The sequence below is a fragment of the Bubalus kerabau genome, chromosome 1 (assembly GCF_029407905.1).
Source record: "Bubalus kerabau isolate K-KA32 ecotype Philippines breed swamp buffalo chromosome 1, PCC_UOA_SB_1v2, whole genome shotgun sequence".
NCBI lineage: Eukaryota > Metazoa > Chordata > Mammalia > Artiodactyla > Bovidae > Bubalus > Bubalus kerabau.
Window position 1 is genome coordinate 54405692 of NC_073624.1, and position 22963 is coordinate 54428654.

Below are 22963 nucleotides of genomic sequence, written 5' to 3' on the forward strand. Positions count from 1 at the left end.
ATAGAGAAAACAGCAGGGTGTAAATCAGTGAAATAAATCAAGAAAATTCCTACAACTGAAGAGCATGAGCTTCCAGACTGAATGGACTCACTGAGTACTCAACACAAGGAATTAAAAAAAGACACACAACAAGACACACAACACATATCATAAAATTTAAGAACAGTAGTGACAAGGAAAAATCCTAAAAGCTATTAAGCATGAGGGGGAAGTTCACATTTAAAAGGACCAAAAATCAGAAGTGGTTTAGATTTCTCAACAAAAACACCAGACGTTTGAATACAATATAACACCTTTCGAAAAATATTTTCCCCAGCTTCCAAAATTCTGAAGGATAATGACTTCCAATATACAACTCTATTTCCACTCAAACTGCCAATTTGGTGGGAAGGAATACTGAATGTATTTTCAAACAATGCAAAATCTCAAAATAAATATATCACCTATGCACCCTTTTCCTGGGATGTGTTCTACAAAAAATGAGGAAGTAAACTAAGAAAGGGGAAAATAAGAGATCCAGGAAGCAGGGAATCCAGCACAGGTGACAGGCCAAAGACATCCTCAGGAAGATGATGAAGGGAAACTCTAAGAGGATAGGTGTGTTCAATCTGTAGAAGGCAGAGTTCCAATATACCCTTTACATCCCAGATTGGAGGAGGAGAAATTTCTTCAAGGTGAGGAAATCTGATAGAATATCTGATGCATCTAACCATAATGAGAGAAGATTTAAACAAGAGAGCATAGACTGAATTAGTGGTAAATATATACAAATCTAAAACAAGGTGACCATTACTAATCCAAAGCAAATGAAGAAGTTGTACAAGAGAGATAATCACCTCTCTAGGTATTCTACATAGCTTACCTGTGAATATGTTTATATGGTTAAAGGTCTGTCTAGTCAAGGCTATGGTTTTTCCAGTGGTCATGTATGTATGTGAGAGTTGGACTATAAAGAGAGCTGAGCGCTCAAGAATTGATGCTTTTGAACTGTGGTGTTGGAGAAGACTCTTGAGAATCCCTTGGACTGCAAGGAGGTCCAACCGGTCCATCCTAAAGGAGATCAGTCCTGGGTGTTCATTGGAAGGACTGATGTTGAAGCTGAAACTCCAAGACCTTGGCCACCTGATGGGAAGAGCTGACTCATTTGAAAAGACCCTGATGCTAGGAAAGATTGAGGGCAGGAGGAAAAGGGGACGACAGAGGATGAGATGGTTGGATGGCATCATCAACTCAATGGACATGCGTTTGGGTATACTCTGGGAGTTGGTGATGGACAGGGAGGCCTGGCATGCTGCAGTTCATGGGGTCTCAAAGAGTCAGACATGACTGAGCAAGTGAACTGGACTGAACTGAACTGAATGTAAAACACTGAACTCTCATCTAACAAAATGATGGTGTAATCATAATCAGTCAGACTGAGAGAGTAGGGGTTAGAAAAGGTGCATAGGAGAGAGGTAAGGAGTGGTGGGAAGAAGTGAGAAATCCTTGACTTCCATGACTTCCACAGTTTGAAAAATGAGCATATTATGACTAAACTGAAAAAAGAGTAATATATTCATGTCATATGGAGCTATGAAGGTAAATACCATAGGAACTGTTTAACAAAGCTGAAAGCACATGCTTGTGAAACAAGTACGATGGGAGGAAAGTGGGAGCAAAAGACTGCTGTTTTTCATTTTTTAAAACACCTTATGGAAGTATACTAATCTTTATATGTTCTTAAGTGCACAAAACTTAACTAAAAGTTTAAAAAAAGGCAAGATGAAGAATCTTTATATCCCTCCCCTACCCAAACTGATGCCCAAGTTAGCAAGAGAAAAAGCAAAATCTAAATTTTATCTTCATGATAGTGGCCATGATTACTTTTAGACAGATATTCCTGTCTATAGCCTTTTATGGAAAGGTTTATGAAAAACTGGCCATTCAGAGACAGTGATTTTTAATCTTTTAAAAGTCTCAGATCTCTTAGATAATCTTGTTAAAGTAACATAGTTGCTACTGGAAAAAATTTATATGTGCACATTTTTATTTTAATCTCAGAGACTGATTAGAATCTTATCCTTAGACATCAGCTCATAATTCCCAACTTCAAAGATGAATCATAAGTTCAATTTTCTGTATTTTTTTCCTAACTCCTAGCCTAATATGTTCATTTTTCTACTTTTTGCATAGAAAGCATTTAGCCTCTAACTTAATTGTTCCATTTATTACTTTTTCAAGTATCTTGAAAAATTTTTAAATCTTAATTTTAAAATTAAACTTTCTACATTATAAAAGCAACACATGCTACTGTAGAAAATACAGATAAGAGAGAAAACCTTTTTAAAAAATGTATAATCTCACCTCTTAGCTATTATTACTTTGGTACACAGTATACCCTTACAGATTTTCCTGTTTATACACTTAAAAGAAAAACTGGAATCATAGGTATGTTTTATAACTGCTTTTCTCATAAAACAACACTTATTATGTCTCCAGATCTGATTTTTCTACTGCCTTCCAGATTTCTTTATTCCCTCAACTGCTTAACTGATCTCCTTATTTCAAACTTAGCAAGGTTTAAATGGAACTTTTCATTTTCTCCACAAGCCTGTTTTCTCCACAATCTTTCCCATCTCAGTAAATGGAAATAACGCCACATTATTCAAGGTAAAAACTTCATCGTTTTTTCATCTTTCTGTCAACTGCTACACCAACTCATCAGTCAGTTCTGTTAACAAGAAGTGTAAAATACATTTCAAACTTCTCCACTCTCTCCACCTCTAGAGTCGAAGATTTCTTTGACAACTGCAAAAGCCTCTTTTTGTCTCTCTGTGTCTACTTTTGCCCCCTACAATTTATTTTCCACACAAGTTCATTGACAATTCCAAAATATATATCAGATCATGACACATCTCTCCTCCAAACTAATAAATCCCTCTACCATTGTATTTTAAAAACAATGCAATCTTGACCATGATGTTCCAGGTCCTACATGATCTGCCCTGTGGTCATCACTCTAATCTCCATGCCTACACTCTTTTACTCAGCTCAGATCTGGTGCCAAACATGCCAGGTATTCCCATCTCAGGGCCCTCATACTTGCTTTTCATTCTTCCTGTAGTGTCCCCTCCCCATCCCACCCCCTGGCTTTTTACATGGATAGCACTCTCTCATCATTTGGTGCTGTGCTGTGCTAAATCACTTCAGTCATGTCCGACTCTTTTCAACCCTATAGACTATAGACCGCCAGGCTTCTCTGTCCATGGGATTCTTCAGGCAAGAATACTGGAATGGGTTGTCATGCCCTCTTCATTTGGATTACATCTCAAATGCCAGTTCACCCTTTCCTGACTACCCATTCCCCAGTAGCCACCCCACTTCACCCCATTCCTAGTACCTCCCAATACTATCTTATTGTTCTATTTTACTGTCTTCAGATACTTACCCAAAACTAAATTTATTTTGTTTATTTGTCTGATAACTGCCCATCAACCTTCTGTCCTCACACTCTCTTATAGAATATAAGTTCTTTGAGAGGACAGACGTTATCAGTCTTATTCACTGATTTATTCTCAGCATTTAGAACAGTTCCTATTCACAGCTGTCAACCAATAAATCAATAAATATTTATGGAAAAATGGATGTGAGTTCTATACTAAAAATTGTTTTTTATTATAATACTTCCTAAAAAAACTTTTTATTTTGGAATAATTTTAGATTTATAGAAGAATTGCAGAGTTCCCATATACCTTTTACTCATAATTTCCTAATGCTAATACACTTGTTAAAACTAAGAAATGAACTCTGGAATAACAGTATTTATCAAGGCTTCCCTTGTGGTTCAGTGGTGAATCTACATGCCAATATAGAAGACACAGGTTCAATCCCTGGGTCAGGAAGACCCCCTGGAGAAGGAAATGGCATCCCACTCCAGTATTCTTGCCTGGGAAATCCCATGGACAGAGGAACCTGGCAGGCTACACAGTCCATGTGGTTACAAAAGAGCTGGACACAACTGAATAACTAAACAACAACACTATTTATTAACCAAACTACAGACTATTCAGGTTTTACCACTTTTTCAATAAATGGTTTTTGTTCCAGGATATCACCTTATATTTAGTCATCATATCTCCTTAGTTTCCTCTAATCTGTGACTATTTCTTAGTCTTTCCTTGTTTTTCATCACTTTAAACTTTTGAAGAATATTGTTCACATATCCTGTAAAACATCTAGAATGTCCCTCAGTTTGGATTTGTCTGATATGTTCTTATATTTAGAACGGTATTATGCATTTTGGGGAAAAGTACCACAGAGGTGAAGTATCTTCTTATCACATGATATGGGAGGCAGGGACTAACTGATACCAACACAACTTATCACTAGTGATACTGACCTTGATTACTTAAGGTGATGCTTGCCAAGTTTCTACACTGCAAAGCTACTAGTTTTCTCTTTCCATACTCTACTCTTTGGATGGGAGTCACTAAATTCACTCTAAACTCAAGGACAGGGAAATTAAGAAACTCCTCTAGAATGGAAAATATCTATACATATAATTTCTTCCATTCATTTTTAATTATGAAAAAGAGAGGTAGTGACATGATAGCAAGCTCAAAAGATAGACATTACTTGATTATTTATCTAAGGAAAAACTTTGTTTGTTAAATACTCTTACCTACCAGTATCAAGATACCAAAGATCCTTGCAGCAAACTTGACTATTCAGTGCTTTTTTGTAGCCGTCTCTTCCACTCCAAAAATATAATCGAGTGCCAATTGCAACAGCACAGTGTCCAGCTCTTGGTCTTGGTCTTGAATTTTTTTTATCTTCCTGAGAATCTGATACTAGGGTTGTCCATTCTGCTGTATCTAAACATAGAAATATCCATGACTGATCAACTTCTCTTAAATGACAAAATAATAAAAATTATTTTATTAATAAATTTTATTTTAGTAAATAATTCTTAAAAGACTCACCAAGATTCAGGTAAGAAAATGAACTGGTACACCTCCATTCACAATCATGAGGTGAAGTCTCAATATTCTCCCCCTTATGTGGAACCCATCCACCAAAGATGTACATCCTGAACAACAAAAGGAAAACATAAAGGAGCTGGTTTTCTTTTTAAAATCACTTATCACTGTCAAGGAAATGCAAATACGATAATGAATAAAGTAGTCTTCATTCTAGAGTTTATAATTTTATGAAGCCATACAGAATCAAAATAATTGCTCTCTGGCCAGTTATTTAAAGTAGGAAATATTTCAATTATACACATTTAAAAATCAATATTGTATGCAATATACTAAGGGGTACCTCAGCCAGAAGCATGACATTGAAAGTCAAATTTAGAATTGATGTGTATAGTAACCAAAGAGAATTCAGTTTCATATAACTTTGGTCACTGATATCATCAAATAAAAAACATTAAACTATGTTCCTCAGAGCCCTAAAGGTTCTTGAGACATGCCCAGTGGTTACTGAAAAGGTAAGGCTCATCAGGCAGAGATTAGGCCATGTAGCCTCACGCCAACCAGAGAAGCTCTGTTTTTTAAGATCTGTTTTCTATATTATAGTTCCAATAGAAAACCACATTTTATAAAAGAGTTCTGCTGTTTAAAAAAATGAATATCTTATTAGATTTTGCTTATGGTTATTTTTGAGAAGAACTAATGAGGTTCTAAATTATAACTGTTGTCTCCTAAAAGATTACCTTTAAGATAAAGTCTCTACAGAGATAAGTACTTACTTAAATTCTACTTGAAACAATATTCCTAATCCTGGCTCAGTGTTGCATAAAAAAGGGAACTTGTTGATGACAGTTAACCTTGAAGGATTAACTGTCATCTTTATGTACCCGGCACTGTTGGAAGCATTTTGCATGTACTGATTCATTCAGTCCTCATGGGAGCCTTGTGAAGGAGGTTTTACTGTTATCCCCATTTTATACTTGAGTTGGTTTAAAGCTCAACATTCATAAAACAAAGATCATGGCATCTGGTCCCATAACTTCATGGCAAATAGATGGGGAAACAGTGGAAACAGTGGCTGACTTTATTTTTTGGGGCTCCAAAATCACTGCAGATGGTGACTGCAGCCATGAAATTAGAAGATGCTCACTCCTTGGAAGGAAAGTTATGACCAACTTAGACAGCATATTCAAAAGCAGAGACATTACTTTGCCAACAAAGGTCTGTCTAGTCAAGGCTATGGTTTTTCCAGTGGTCATGTATGGATGTGAGAGTTGGACTATAAAGAAAGCTGAGCACCAAAGAATTGATGCTTTGAACTGTGGTGTTAGAGAAGACTCTTGAGAGTCCTTTGGACTGCAAGGAGATCCAACCAGTCCATCCTAAAAGAAACTGGTCCTGAATATTCATTGGAAGGACTGATGCTGAAGCTTAAATTCCAATACTTTGGCCACCTGATGCGAAGAGCTGACTCATTTGAAAAGACCCTGATGCTGGGTAAGATTGAAGGCAGGATGAGAAGGGGATGACAGAGGATGAGATGGTTGGATGGCATTACTGACTCAATGGACATGAGTTTGAGTAAACTCTGGGAGTTGGTGATGGACAGGGAGGCCTGGTGTGCTGCAGTCCATGGGGTCACAAAGAGTCGGAAATGACTGAGAGACTGAACTGAACTGACTGATACTCGAGTAATCTGAAGTACAGAGAGACTAAGTTTCTTTGCCCCTGAACAGACAGTACAAATATCCAAGCTGAGACCTGAATTCAGGTAATCTGGTTACAGAGTCCACCTTCTATCCATAATGCCATCTAAAGTATAATCATTGAACACAGAAGCTAAATATACACCTGAGTATGAATCAAGCACTACCAAAAATGTGTAAGAAGAAACAATGAGTTACATGTGTCAAATCTATTGATGGAGGACAGATAAGTTTGACATCACCCTGCCTTACCCTTATGTAATACCTACTCTGTGCATGAGGTAAGGAATACAAAGAAGCAGAAGAAAGAGTGTGACAAGAAAATGCATGGTATTTTAGCACCTGTGCACATATTATTTTGGTTTCAGTAAGTGCAAGCAAGCATTATCAAATCATCTTCAAGAAACTAGCAGCATCACTCTTCTTTGTACATATCTTTCTTAAGTTTGTTAAAAAGAAAAAAAGACCAAAATACAAAATAACACCATACTTATTTCCTATAACACTGGCTGTATGAAGGCTTCGTGGAAGTGGCACTGTCCCTTTAGTTTCTGGTTTTGACCATGACATAGTTTCTAAAAATAAAAACAAGTATATTAGCAACTTAATCTAATAATAGAGAATTATCTCAACTTTCAGAAATTTTTTTAAAAAGGGACCTACCAAAATGAAGCTAAAATGTTTCAAAACCATTATTTGAATTTCATCTTAAACATTTCCAACTGACACAAATTGTCAATCACAGCAATCTATTTACACTTGAATGTTAGTATTTGCAATGGAGAGGTGTATTTAGGGTGCAAACAATTTTGAATTAAGACTAGATTAAGGTTTTTAACATTTTAAGTAAGAGCACATAGTGCAGAAGACACTCAGAAGTGACAGCACATGCATCTTCCAAATATTCATTCCTACAGTACCTTAAAATAGCTATGCAAGGGTTTTTTTTATCGACCAGCTGTACCATTACTAATGCCACGTTTACTATAGACAGGGTAACCACAGAAATTCAATCATCCTCAACTGGGACACTTTACAGAGTGAAAGGAGGTACTACTGATAATTACATGGGACAATAAGCATAAAACAGGACCATTAAAGGCAAACCAGAACATACGGTGATTCTACTTATAGGGAGCCCAGGAGTGTCACTATCATAAATCAAACATTCATTTGTTCAACTTGACTCATCAGCAATCATTCATATTAAATCTAAGTACAACTCAATACTGTAATAAAAATATTTTTCAAGGAAATTTTTATATTTGCCTTTATCAATCATAATGAATTTCTAAGCCTGAATCAACTTAAGCTCACCTAAGTCAAGTTGCCATAGATCATCCAGGCGAGCTCCACACATTCCACCAAAAACATACATTTTAGGACTTCCAGAATCTCTTTTGCAATATATAACAGCTGTGTGGGATTCTCTTGGAGAAGGCACAATCCCTTTAGTCACTGGAATGCTCCAACCCACAACACCAGAACCATGCTGTAGCTCCAACTCATAGAAGTCATTTAAATATCTAGGATATAATGAAAAAAATTAAAACATTAATATAATATATACCTTTTATTTGCTTTTTATTTATAAAAATAATATATGCTTACTGTGAAAAAGTCATACAGTATAGAAAAATATTAGGAGAGCAGAAACCCCATAACTCATTCATTCAATGCTATTTATCAAACATTACTGTGTACCAGGCACTCTTGTGGGGATCCACAGTGAACAGAAGAGATTAAAAAAACCTGTCACCATACAGCCAACACTCGTGTCCATGACAATACCATGATGGTTTTAAAACATAGCCTCAAATTCCCTGACCTTCTTCCCTACAGCAAGTAGGGTTTATGTCCACTCCCCTTGGTGCTGGGTAGGTTGCGACTGCTTTAATTAATAGAGTATAGTGAAATGACACCATGTGACTTCTGGGGCTGAGTCACAGAAGGCCAATGCAGCTTCACCACTGAACACTTGCATTCGGAATCCTGAACCTCCATGATCAACTGTCAGAAAACCACCATCCGAACAGGACACACGCAGGCACACAGGATGACAGTCCTAGTTGAGCCCATCCTTCAGCCATCCCAGCTGAGGCATCAGACATGGGAGTGCCCATTCAAGCCTTCCCATCTGAGGGCCTAGCCATCACTGATGTCTCCCGTATGAATTTTCAAAGGACAGAATCCATGGACACAATAAAATGGTTGCTATTTTCCATCACTAACTTTTGGGGCAATTTATTATATGGTACTAGATAACCAGAACAATCACTACTGACAATAGTTAGTAAATACCCTTTAAGACCTCTCTCTCTATGGATAGCTACATACGTATAAGCAAGGTATGCTACAAATGTTGCTTTGCAACTTTTTTTTCTTTATAAATTTTCACTCTATAATGTCATAGCAATGTCCTACATAGCTTTTTTATCCTAGAAATTGGCATCAGACTTCTCATCTGTGACATGGATGTTTTCTATGTTTTCAGCAAAATGATTTTCATAGGAATCTATTTCTCAATAAATTGAGTAATCAAATTATTACTCAAGTATGAAGGCAAAATTAAACATTTCAGAACATATAAACCTTCAAAGTTTAGCCATATAATTTGTTTTACGAAAAAATGATTCTAGATCATCCATGAAAAATAAAAAGAAATACAAGAAAGAATACACTGAATAAAAGAAATGGTTGTACAAATAAACTAGTAATTTATAATTAAATTTAAATTGATGTTGATAACTGTGGTTGTGAGGTCTAATCACTGAGGAAGACTAATCAAAAAATTAATTTCTTAACATTATTGTCATTTGGAATAAGATTCACAATGCTACAAAACAGAAAAAAGGGAGTAAGCCAAAAAAGGCTACAAATAAAGACAATCTATTTCCAAAGATGAAAAGGTATCTTTGGTTTAAATGTGCGTGATAATTTCCAAGCAACAAAAGGAAGCACAGAAATATGTGTAATTTTCAAATCATTAGAAGAATGAATCAGAAAAAACCAATAAATCAAGAAAAAGGAAGATGAGAAAAAAAGCATAATCTATAGAGATAGGATAGGGAAAAAACAACTATAAACAATGTGAAGAGAAAAAAAACTGAAAACAATTTAGTATACACCACAGAAAAGAGATTAAATTTTCTTAATATAAAGATCCATAAAATCAAGAAATCAAGATAATAACCAATCACACAATAGACATAGGTAAAAGGTATAAATAGGCAGTTCACAGAACAGGAAATAAAAATTACATAAATACACTTACACAAATATTCACCCTCATCACAGCTTTTACAAATCTACAAAGGTAGAGAAAGGGGTATGGAGAAGCAACAACAAGCAGAGTTTATAGAAGACATAAAATTACATGGGCAGGAAAAAACTTCCTGATTATAAGACAAAGTCTCTTCAAGGTAGGGAATGTGTAGAGGAATCAAAAGAACCCCAAATCCAACTATAAGTTATTAACAACAAGTGAAAGTGAAAGCCGCTCAGATATGTCTGACTCTGTGACTCCAAGGACTATACAGTCCATGAAATTCTCCAGGCCAGAATACTTTAGTGGGTAGCCTTTCCCTTCTCCTAGGGATCTTCCCAACCCAGGGATCAAACCCAGGTCTCCCACATTGCAGGTGGATTCTTTACGAGCTGAGCCACCAAGGAAGCATAGCAAGGATGATAATAAAACTATTTAACAACTGATATGGCATAGATTTAAACAGGTCAGAATGAATGCCAGCCAGTATGCTGTAAACAGTTCATACTAATTAACTGTTAGTTCTATTTACGAAAGGTAAGTTTGTAACAAAATAATATACACAGGTTGAAATTATATATATATATAAGGAACAAAACACAAATTCACAATCACACTGGGAGATTTTAACATGTCATTCAGAAGCTGATATGACCAAGATCTACAGCATAAAACAGTTTTGAATAATAATTTAAGACACTGATTTAATAAAGAACCTTTTAAGAACAGTCAAGAACTCATGATCCTATGAACAACTATGGAATAGTTACAAAAAATGACTGTGAAATAGACCACAAAAATAATCACTAAAAAGAAGAAACTCCACAGACCATATTTTTTTAATTGAGCATAATGAAACTAGATATTAGTGATAATAACAAAATTTTCCATTTGAAAAAAATTTTTAATTATGCTCAACATACACTTTTGGTTAAAAAGAGAAAAAAATGAATTATCAAACTACAGATTTAAGAAAACTTCCTTATATACAGGAACTTAAAAAAATACAACAAACTACTAAGTATAACAAAAAAGAAACAGACTCACAGATATAAAGGACAAAGTAATGGTTACCAGTGGAGAGAGGGAAGGGAGGAGGCATAGAGGGAGGGGATGAAGAGGTACAAACTATTAGGTATAAAATAAGCTACAAGAATATATTGTATAACACAAAGAATATAGCCAATATTTTGTAACAACTATAAATGGAGTATAACCTTAAAAACTTGTGAATCACTATATTGTACACTTAAAACTTATATAATATTATCCAACTATCCTTCATAATCCCATCCACAAAGGAGCCTGGCAGGTTACAGTCCGTGGGGTCAAAGAGTTGGACACAACTGAGCACAAGGCACATGACATGATATTTCATAAACAAGTAAAGAATTGGACATGATTCAGTGACTGAACAACAACATACTTCATATATATATATATATATATATATATATATATATATATAACTTTTTTTTTTTAAAAAGCTTCCTTAATCTGACCAAAGGCATATAATGGAAGCTTATAGCAAACATCACTTAATGATAGGTAAATATTAAGTATATTAATGAAACAGAATATAGAGTTTAGAATAAAAGCTGATAATATTTTTCTATAAAGAGCTAGATAGTAAATATTTTAGACTTTATATATCGTAAGTTCAATTCTACTCTGTTCTTTTAATAAGAAAGCAGCCAGAGACAACATGTATATAAACAGGAATGGCTGTGTTCCAATGAAACTTACTAGCAAAAACAGGCAGTAAGCCAAATTTTACATACAAAGAGTAGTTCGTAACCCCTGGGGTGGAGAGACTAGAAAAAGACCCATTTCAATGAGAATTAAGATATGACAGAGATGGGACTTCAAAACAGTGGGGAGGTGGAAGAAGATTGGCTTATTTAACAAATGGTTGTGGGAGAGCCGAAAATTCAATCAGAAGAAAAAGTAAAAAGCTACAAAAATATATTGCAAGTGCATTAACATTTTAAACATAAAAAGCAAAACTGTGAATGTACTAGAAAAAAATGATAGAAAAATTATTTTTTTTTTTTTTTTTTTTTTTTAGAAAAATTATTTTTATAGTTTTGGGATAGGAAAGTCTTCTTAATAAGCAAGACACAGAGCCAGAAAGCCATTAAAATATATATATCATCATACTTGATAAAGGAAAAAGGAAAACTCTTAAAAGGGGGGGAGCAAACAAAAGACTTGGAAAATATTATTTATAACATATAGATATGTAGAACATATAAAAAACAGTAATAAAAAGAAAACCTGTAATCCATGAAAATATGATTAGAATAATGAAATCTTGTCACTTGATACAAGATCAATGTACTGGTCAAGATCAGTAGAGAGAGACCAACTTTATTTCTATATGCTAGCAATGAAGGCAATGGCACCCCACTCCAGTACTCTTGCCTGGCAAATCCCATGGACGCAGGAGCCCTGGTAGGCTGCAGTCCATGGCGGTCAGACACGACTGAGTGACTTCACTTTCACTTTTCACTTTCATACATTGGAGAAGGAAATGGCAGCCCACTCCCTTGTTCTTGCCTGGAGAATCCCAGGGACAGGGGAGCCTGGTGGGCTGCCATCTATGGGGTCGCACAGAGTCAGACACGACTGAAGCGACTTAGCAGCAGCAGCAATGAACAATCCAAAAATGAAATTAAGAAGCCAAATCTAGTCACAATGTCAAAAACAATAAAAGATGAAAAATAAATTTAACAAAATAAGATCGAGATTAGTACATTGAAAATCTGAAAACATTGCTGACCAACAACCTAAAGATCTATATAAATGCAGAGACATTCTATGTTTATAGACTAGAAGACTCAATACTAATAAGATAGAAACTCTCCAAATATTGATATATTCCCTATCAAAATCTTAGGAGAACTTTTTGCAGAAACTGGCAAGATGATCCTAAAATTTACACAGAAATGCAAAGGATTCAGAATAGCGAAAACATTCTTGAAAAAAGAATAAAATTTGAAAACTTAGATCTTCCTATTTCAAAACTTACTACAAAGCTACAGTAACTAAGACAATGTGGTACTGGCATAAGACCAGAAATATAGATCAGTGGAACAGAATTAGAAGTCTACAAATAAACTCTTACATTTATGGTCAATTGATAGTCAACAAAGATGCCAAAACAATATAATGAGAAAAGGGTAATCTTTACAATGAATAGTGTTGGGAAAATTGAATAGCCGTATGTAAAAGGATGAATTTACTCAGTAACTTCAGGCATAAAAATTACCTCAAAAAGAATCACAGATATAAATGTAAAGGATAAAACTATAGAACTTTTAGAACAAAATAGAGGAACAAATCTTTATGACCTTGAAGACAGGCAAACAGTTCTTAAAAAGGATGCTAAAAGCATAATCCATATTTGCAAATCATATATTTGATTTTTTTTAAAAAAACTTGTATCTAGAATATATAAAGAAGTCTTACAACTCAATAATAAGAATACAAGCAACTAAATTTTATTTTTTAAATTTATTTTATTGAAGTATAGTTGATTTACAATGTTATATTAATTTCTGTTGTACAGCAAAGTGACTCAGTTACACATATCTATATACATTCTTTTTTATATTCCTTTCTATGATGGTTTATCACAGGATACTGAATATAGTTCCCTGTGCTACACAGCAGAACCTTGTTGTTCACCCAGCTCTATATGACAGTTTGCACCTGCTAACCTGAAACTCTCAATCCCTCCCTCCCCCATGGCAACCACAAGCCTGTTCTCTATGTCTGTGAGTCGAATTCTGTTTCATAAATAAGTTTATTTGTATCATATATTAGATTCCACATATAAGTGATATTATATGGTATTTGTCTTTCTCTTTTTGACTTACTTCACTGAGTATGATCATCTCTAGGTCTATCCATGTTATTGCAAATAGCAGTATTTCCTTCTTTTTTATGGCCGAGCAGTATTCCACTGTATATATGTACTACATCTTCTTTATTCATCCATCTGTCTGTGGACATTTAGGTTGTTTCCATGCCTTGGGTATTGTGAACTGTGCTGCTATGAACATAGGTGTGCAATGTATCTTTTTGAATTATATTTTTTTCTGGAAAAATGCCCAGGAGTGGGATTGTTGGATCATATGACAACTTTTAGTTTTTTTAGAAACTTCCATACTGTTTTCCATAGTGGCTATACCAATTCATATTCCCATCAACAGTGTAGGAGAGTTTCCTCTTCTCCATACCCTCTAGAGCATTTGTTATTTGTAGACTTTTTAATGATGGCCATTCTGACCAGTGTGAGGGGGTACCTGAATGTTATTCTAATTTGCACTTCTCTAATAATTAGCAAGGTTCAGCACCTTTTCTTGTGCCTATTGGCCATCTATATCAAACAATTTAATTTTAAAATGAACAAAGATTTGAACAGAAATTTCACCAAAGAAGATATATAAATGGTTAAAAAGCTCATGAAAAGAAACTCAACATCATTGGTCAATAGGGAAATGCAAACCAAAACCATAAGACATGACCTTATACCCACTAGGTTGGCTACAGTCAAAAAAACAGACAATAACAAATGTTAGCAAGGATGTGGAAAATTTGAAACCCTTATACACTGCTGGTGGGAAGGTAAAATGGTAGTCACTGGAAAACAGTCCAGTAGTGCTTAAAAGTTAAATATAAATTTCCCACATGCCTCATCAGTTCTATTACTAGGTATCTAATCAAGAGCAATGAATACATATCCATAGAAAGACTTGTAGACAAATGATAACAGCATTATTATAAGAGCCCTGAATTGGAAACAATTCAAATGTCTATCAACTGATGACAGATAAATAAAATCTGACATATCAGTACAATGGAGTATTATTCAACAATAAAAAGGAAAAAACATTTGATACATGCTAAATCACTGCAGATGGTGACTGCAGCCATGAAATTAAAAGACGCTTATTCCTTGGAAGGAAAGTTATGACCAACCTAGACAGCCTATTCAAAAGCAGAGACACTACTTTGCCAACAAAGGTTCGTCTAGTCAAGGCTATGGTTTTTCCTGTGGTCATGTGTGGATGTGAGAGTTGGACTGTGAAGAAGGCTGAGCGCCGAAGAATTGATGCTTTTGAACTGTGGTGTTGGAGAAGACTCTTGAGAGTCCCTTGGACTGCAAGGAGATCCAACCAGTCCATTCTGAAGGAGATCAGCCCTGGGATTTCTTTGGAAGGAATGATGCTAAAGCTGAAACTCCAGTACTTTGGCCACCTCATGCGAAGAGTTGATTCATTGGAAAAAGACTCTGATGCTGGGAGGGATTGGGGGCAGGAGGAGAAGGGGACGACAGCGGATGAGATGGCTGGATGGCATTACTGACTCCATGGATGTGAGTCTGAGTGAACTCTGGGAGCTGGTGATGGACAGGGAGGCCTGGCGTGCTGCGATTCATGGGGTCGCAAAGAGTAGGACACGATTGAGCGACTGAACTGAACTGAACTGAGAGATCTCTTCAAGAAAATTAGAGATACCAAGGGAACATTTCATGCAAAAATGGGCTCAATAAAGGACAGAAATCATATGGACCTAACAGAAGCAGAAGATATTAAGAAGAAGCAAAAATACACAGAAGAACTATACAAAAAAAATCTTCATGACCCAGATAATCACGAAGGTGTGATCACTCACCTAGAGCCAGACATCCTAGAATGTGAAGTCAAGTGGGCCTTAGGAAGCATCACTACAAACAAAGCTAGAGGAGGTGATGGAATTCCAGTTGAGCTATTTCAAATCCTAAAAGATGATGCTGTCAAAGTGCTGCACTCAATATGTCAGCAAATTTGGAAAACTCAGCAGTGGCCACAGGACTGAAAAAGATCAGTTTTCATTCCAATTCCAAAGAAAGGCAATGCCAAAGAATGCTCAAACTACTGCACAATTGCATTCATATCATATGCTAGTAAAGTAATGCTCAAAATTCTCCAAGCCAGGCTTCAACAATACATGAACCGTGAACTTCCAGATGTTCAAGCTGGTTTTAGAAAAGGCAGAGGAACCAGAGAACAAATTGCCAACATCCGCTGGATCACTGAAAAAGCAACAGAGTTCCAGAAAAACATCTATTTCTGCTTTATTGACTATGCCAAAGCCTTTGACTGTGGATCACAACAAACTGGAAAATTCTTCAAGCGATGGAAATACCAGGCCACCTGACCTGCCTCTTGAGAAATTTGTACGCAGGTCAGGAAGCAACAGTTGGAACTGGACATGAAACAACAGACTGGTTCCAAATAGGAAAAGGAGTACATCAAGGCTGTATATTGTCACTCTGCTTATTTAACTTCTATGCAGAGTACATCATGAGAAACGCTGGGCTGGAAGAAGCACAAGCTGGAATCAAGATTGCCGGGAGAAATATCAAAAACTCAGATACGCAGATGACACCACCCTTATGGCAGAAAGTGAAGAGGAACTAAAGAGCCTCTTGATGAAAGTGAAAGAGGAGAGTGAAAAAGTTGGCTTAAAGCTCAACATTCAGAAAACTAAGATCATGGCATCTGGTCCCATCACTTCATGGCAAATAGATGGGGAAACAGTGGCTGACTTTATTTTGGGGGGCTCCAAAATCACTACAGATGGTGACTGCAGCCATGAAATTAAAAGACGCTTCCTTCTTGGAAGGAAAGTTATGACCAACCTAGATAGCATATTCAAAAGCAGAGACATTACTTTGTCAACAAAGGTCTGTCTAGTCAAGGCTATGGTTTTTCCTGTGGTCATGTATGGATGTGAGAGTTGGACTATAAAGAAAGCTGAGTGCAGAGAATTGATGCTTTTGAACTGTGGTGTTGGAGAAGACTCTTGAGAGTCCCTTGGACTGCAAGGGGATCCAACCAGTCCTTCCTAAAGGAAATCAGTCCTGCGTGTTCACTGGAAGGAATGATGTTGAAGCTGAAACTCCAATATTTTGGCCACCTGATGCAAAGAGCTGACTCATTTGAAAAGACCCGGATGTTGGAAAAGATTGAAGGCAGGAGGAGAAGTGGACGACAGAGGATGAGATGGTTGGATGGCATCACCAACTCAATGGACATGAGTTTGGGTAAACTCTGGGAGTTGGTGATGGACAAGGAGGCCTGGGGTGCTGTGGTTCATGGGGTCGCAGAGAGTCAGACAGGACTCAGTGACGAACTGAACTGAACTGAACAAAGTTAAAATGTATCCTTTGATCACCACCATCTCCTTCCCAATTCCATTCATAAGTATCAATCCTACAAAAAAATTCACATTATGCAAAAACTATAATAGCAAAATGGAAATATTTAACTGTCCATCTGTAGGGGAATGGTTAGATAATTTGCATAACTCAGAATACTTTTCCACTGTTAATAACAGGCCAATCCATATCTACTGCCATGTAAACATATATTCAGTTCAGTGGCTCAGTCGTGTCCGACTCTTTGTGACCCCAAGAATCACAGCACGCCAGGCCTCCCTGTCCATCACCAACTCCCGGAGTTCACCCAAACATATATTATTAAAGGTAAAAAAACAAACAAAAAAACCCAAACAAGTAAACACTCAAAGTCATAAAGCAAAAGGAAAGCTCTCACTTTATTAAAAAAAAAAAAAAAAAAAAAGAGTAGAATCAGATTAATACTCCCAAGTCCCTTCTCCCAGAAAGCAAAACATGTATCCTTGCATCACCTACTCAGGTCTTGGCCTTACAGCTTGCTTCGAACAATGGAATGTCAACAGAAATGAATGTGCTGGCTTTAATCAAGGCTTTAAAAAGCATCACATGTATCTAGTTATTCTCTCAAGCAGCATAAACTTGAGAAGCTTACCCTTAACATGTAAAAAACTGACTAATACAATGTGTTATATGAAAAAGGTCCCAAAACATACACATCAAATTGAATTATGTGTTTCTTCCTATGTTGGGGAATAGGGATCCTGCGAAAAAGAACTTTCTACATTGTCTGATTTCCTTGAAGTTCACAAGTCAGTATCTCAAAATAAATCTGTTTAATGGAAAAATGAAAAAAGACATGTACTAAAAGTATCTGGATTAGTGTGGGGGATACATTTTTTTCCCTCTTTTTCTCTAGTTTCCAAATTTTTTACGTAGTTTTAACGTATGTTATTTTTTTTAAGTTTGTAAGGAAAAAAAGGTAAGGCTCTAAAATCAATCTAATGTAGATAAAAAGACACATTAATAATGGTGATGACAACTACTGATATTGCTGATGGCAACTTGAAAGTGCTTTGAAAATTATGCCAATGATCTTATTTAGCAACCACAATGACACTGGATTTAATCACTCTCATTCACAGTGAAGGAAAACAGGCTTAGATTATTTCCACTAAAGGACACATACATGGTAAGCAGTGAATCAGAAAACAGCCTTGTGGACTCTAAACCTCCAAATCCTGAATGCTATAATGACCATGTGATCAAAACATTATGCAAAAAGAAAAGAGGCAGTGATTAATTCTGTTCGAAAAAAGAAGAGGAGTGGTTCTAAAGGTATTTGCTTGTGTGAACAGCTCCTTATGTGAAAAGTGGAAATGATGGCCTTCATTTGATATTCAGATTTTTGTCACCAAATTCCCAGAGAAATATAATTTGTAAATAACCATTTGTTACTTTTCATTATTACTTACAACAACTAAAACACATTATGGCTCAACATATACAATATAACTGCCACAAGCAGTTATATTAATACCAATTTAGTTAGATGATTTGATTAAAAAAGGCACAGTTTTGAAAATTGATATACTCCAGGGACTAAGGAAAAATCACAAATGGACACAAATTTGTTCACTGTTAGGTTCAAATGCAAAGGGATAAGCTACATTGCTTTTAATAATTAAAGATGGAAGAAATTACATGTTCTTAATCTAAATCATAAAATAAACATTTGATCTGAAAAAGTGCTGGCATACCTGGGAACATTATTGTTCGAATCTTCACTTTCATTTGCCAGGCCACCAAACAAATAGCATTTGTTACCATATAAAGAGAAGCTATGTCCCAGTCGAGGACAAGGAGGTAAACCAGAAGAAGGGGGATGGGGTTTCACTTTTTTCCATAACCAACGACTTGCCTAAAAAAAAAGCATAGATACACTCAGACAAAATCATGAAACATTCCTGTTAAAATACTAAAATATCATACCAATACATTTTAATCTGAATCCAATCAGAAGGCTTCAATAAACTACTTTGGGGACAAATGACAAATAACCAAATAAATTCTGAAATTAAAATGAGTGTTCCAACAGAAAATCAGTCTAGTCTTCCATATTCACAGCTTTCCACAATGGCAAACTAAGCTAATAATCATTAACACTAGTAATCATAAAATATTGGGTTAACCAAAAAGTTTGTTAGAGTTTTTCAGCAACACATCATGGGGAAACTCAAACAAACTTTTGGCCAACCCAATATTTTCCAAATAAGGTATTCAAAATTATTTACAACTTTAAGATTACATGTAATTTATGTACTCTCACCTTTTGAAATTAGTTAATCCATGAATGGTATATATTTTAATCTTTAAATAAACATAAAGATCATAAAAAACAACTTTTTTTTCTTGGCCACACCACAGGGCATGTGGGATCTTAGTTCCCCAACCAGGGACAGAACCTGTGCTCCCTGCAGTGGAAATGCAGAGTCTTAACCACTGGCCTGCTAGGGAAGTCCAATGTAAAGATCATTTAACAAACCAAACTCCAAAACTTACTCTCTAGTCATGGATTTAAATTTTTTGAAATGAACTGCTTATAAACAGGCATAATCCATCTACATCTGCCAACTACCAAACACCCTCATGATCACAGCCTTGGGAATACAGGCACAGTTTAGGAATAAAAATTAGTCAGGGCTGTCACAGTGGGCTCTGAGTCCGGTTCATTGGAGAATCAAATTTGGAAGGCTATCTGAAACTGTTACCTCTTTTGTATGCATTGCTGGGGCGGGGGGTGCGGGGATTATTAGTGTTAGAGGAACAATTTTTATAACTAAGGCAGAAGTTTTCCAAAAGGTATGGTCTGGGGATCAGCAGCGACAGGTGTGAATTTAGTAGGAATGCAAATTCTCTGTAGACAATACTGATTCAGAAATTCTGAGAGCGGGGCTCAGCAATCTGTTTTCACAAACCCGCCCCCTGCTTCTGTTGCAGGTTAAAGCTTAAGAAAGACTGCGCTAAAATACAAAAGCCCAAATATAACTTGTACAACTGACGCTAAGTAACAGATATCTTAATGTTACAAATGTTGCACTGGGTATTGGAAAAAGAATTACATTAGAAACTTTGGCTTTTTAGTGAAGTGGAAACGTTTTCCTTGAAGCTATAAAATGTGGAGCTCACACTTATCTTCAGCATGTTAATGAAATATTTTGCAATCTTTCAAAGAATTAAGAGCAATATCATTATTAACATTTCAGTCTGAGATAATAAATTTGAAATACACTTACTTGTAACTCATATAACTCATTGCTGTATCTTCCATATTCAACCATTCCCCCAAATACTAAAATTCTGGTACCATCACAGACAAATCCATGGGCAGCGCAACCTGGAGGGATGTCTCCTCTAACAGCTGGTAGGAACCACTGATTTGTAACTAGTAGCCAAAATAAAATGAAAACCAATTATAATAAAGTTATCATAAACTATGAGTATGTACTTTTATAAGGATCGTTTATATCAGTGGTTCTTAATTGGAAATGATTTTGCCCGGTCAGGGACAAATAAAAATTTTTTAGCTGTCATAAGTGGACGGGCGGGAGTACTACTAGCAGCTAGTGGGTAGAGGACTGGGACTGCCAAACATCTTACAGTGCACAGTACCCGTGTGCTTAGTCGCTCAGTCGTGTCTGACTCTGCGACACCATGGACTGTAGCCAGCCAGGCTCCTCTGTGCATGGGGATTCTCCAGGCAAGAATATTGGAGTGGGTTGCCATGCTCTCCTCCAGGGGACCTTCTCAACCCAGTGACTGAACCCAGGTCTCCGCATTGCAGGCCAATTCTTTACCGTCTGAGCCATCAGGGAAGCCCAATGCACAGTAAAGCCCCCTAAAACCAAAAATTATCCGGTTCAAATGTCAATAGACATGCTGCTGAAAAACCTTGATCTATATATCATTTAATTTCTCAACAAAAACCCTACCTGGGGAGTATCATCCTCTCCATTTTACAAGTGAAAAATTTGACACTTAGGTTAACTTTAGCGCGGATCCTAAGCAACTGGCAGAGCAAAATTCAAACTGGGTCTAACTTAACTTCAAAGCCAAGATTTTCACATTCTACCGAAGTACCGATTAACTTTCTAACTTTTTAGGCTGGGGTGCCAGAAGTAGGAGAAGGTGAGAAAATAAAAAATTTCTCCTACTCCACCATTTTATTAATTTCTAAATGACCGCTACAATTAAGCTATTCGGCCAGAGAAAAGTTACGGACCGCGACGTTGATCTGAAACTCCGCAATTAACGTTACACCAAGAAAACAGCTTTCTTATGACAGTTGGCGCATTTACAAGTGGGAAAAAAATGAAATTCCAACCTCCCTTATATTCCACAGAGGTACTCAAGGGCAAGGGCCTCCGCGGCCCAAGGCATTTCTCATCCGCAGCGGTGCTGAAGCCGACGGCCCTCCCAGATCGCCGAGCGCCAAACGGCTGAGCTTGGGCACACACACCCAACTGCGCAGACCCAGGCGCCGGTCTCAGCCACGAACCACTTCCCCGCCAGTTAAGAGCGCTGAAAACGGGGTAAATATCTTGACTGCCACCTGCCAGATACGGGGCTCAACTGGGGGTGAAAGTACCAGAAGGCCTTTCCTTTTCCCTCCTCATTTCCACTATATTCTCTTCCTACGAAGGAAGGAAAGCAAAGACAGGAAAGGCCCCGAGGAGCGCTGGTTTGGAGTTGGGTTTTGACAGGGAGGGATCTCGGGGCACCGAAGTGGGCGAGACTTCGGCAAGAGGCCCAGGCGGGTGGAAACTGTCTCTCTCGCCTACGTCCGCCAGCAGCGTTGGCGCGGGCCGGGAGGGGGGTGTCCACGGCCGTCTGCCAGAGGGCCGGCGCGCCCCGCTCCGGGGCCGGTTTCGCCCGAGGGGAACCCGGGGAAACGGAGCTACGGCCCGGGACGCTGCGGGAGCGGGGCCACCCGGCCGAGCTGCACTCCTTGCCGCCGGTCGGAGAAGGCAGTGACCCGGCGGTGACAGCTGTCAGGGCCGCGGCCGCCGCCTCGTCTCCCCTCCCCCTCCACGGCTCCCGCAGGAGGGGCCGAAGAACCGCCGCCGCGCCTACCGGTGTTGTAGACGTGCAGCTCATCCGCGATGCCCTCGTTGCCCCCTCCAAAGATGATCATCAGCTCCCGGATGGCCACCGCTCGGTGTCCGTGCCGGGCGCGGGGGACCGGCCCCGTGAAGGAAGAAACCCGCCTCCAGTTGAGGAGGCTGGGAGCCGCCATCTTCCCAACCCCCGCCCCTCTGCCCACAATGCACCGCGCCCGCTCCGGCGCCGCTGCTCCCGGGGGAGGGCGGGGACCGGCCTCCAGCTGTGCGCTTGGGGCGGGGGACGGTACCCCAAGGTGGGGGGATGATGGTCATGTGACCGCGGGGGTCCAGAGCAAGGCTGGAAGGCTGTGAGGAGCGGAGCGGGGCGGGGCAGGGTGGGGGGCGAAGTACTGGAAGGGAGTACCGCCCCTACCCCCGGGCGACGTGTCTGGTCTGGGCACCAGGGGCAACGGATTTTAGGATGGAAGGAAATTTCCTGCTGACCAGTCTCCCCTCCCCACCCAGTACCTCCAGTTTTGTGTTTGCAGGAGAAGATAGACCGTTTCCCTTTACGGTTACTTAACTGAGCATCTAGGATGTGCAAGCGAGTCAGACCCTTTAAACAATGACAGCACAGCAAGAGAAAAGCTCACTTAGAGGTTTTGAAGTGCCGGGAGCGGGGCGAGAGGAGAGGGGAGTTGGTCTCCGCAGAGGGCGTGACATGCGTGCCCAGGCGCCGCAAGGGCGGC

General features: G+C 38.1%; 1 protein-coding gene across 1 annotated transcript in view; it reads right to left on the reverse strand.

Moving 5' to 3' along the window:
• Positions 1 to 22436, reverse strand: part of HCFC2 (host cell factor C2) — a 45421-nt gene extending 22985 nt beyond the window's left edge. The window contains exons 1-7 of the mRNA XM_055575033.1: positions 22246 to 22436; positions 20409 to 20557; positions 18873 to 19033; positions 7979 to 8187; positions 7152 to 7236; positions 4962 to 5068; positions 4665 to 4853 (exon numbers count right to left, since the gene is read on the reverse strand). Of these exons, the coding sequence (XP_055431008.1) occupies positions 4665 to 4853; positions 4962 to 5068; positions 7152 to 7236; positions 7979 to 8187; positions 18873 to 19033; positions 20409 to 20557; positions 22246 to 22408 (1063 nt within the window). The 5' untranslated portion in view covers positions 22409 to 22436. The remainder of the gene's footprint in view (positions 1 to 4664; positions 4854 to 4961; positions 5069 to 7151; positions 7237 to 7978; positions 8188 to 18872; positions 19034 to 20408; positions 20558 to 22245) is intronic.
• Positions 22437 to 22963: the final 527 nt, after the last annotated feature.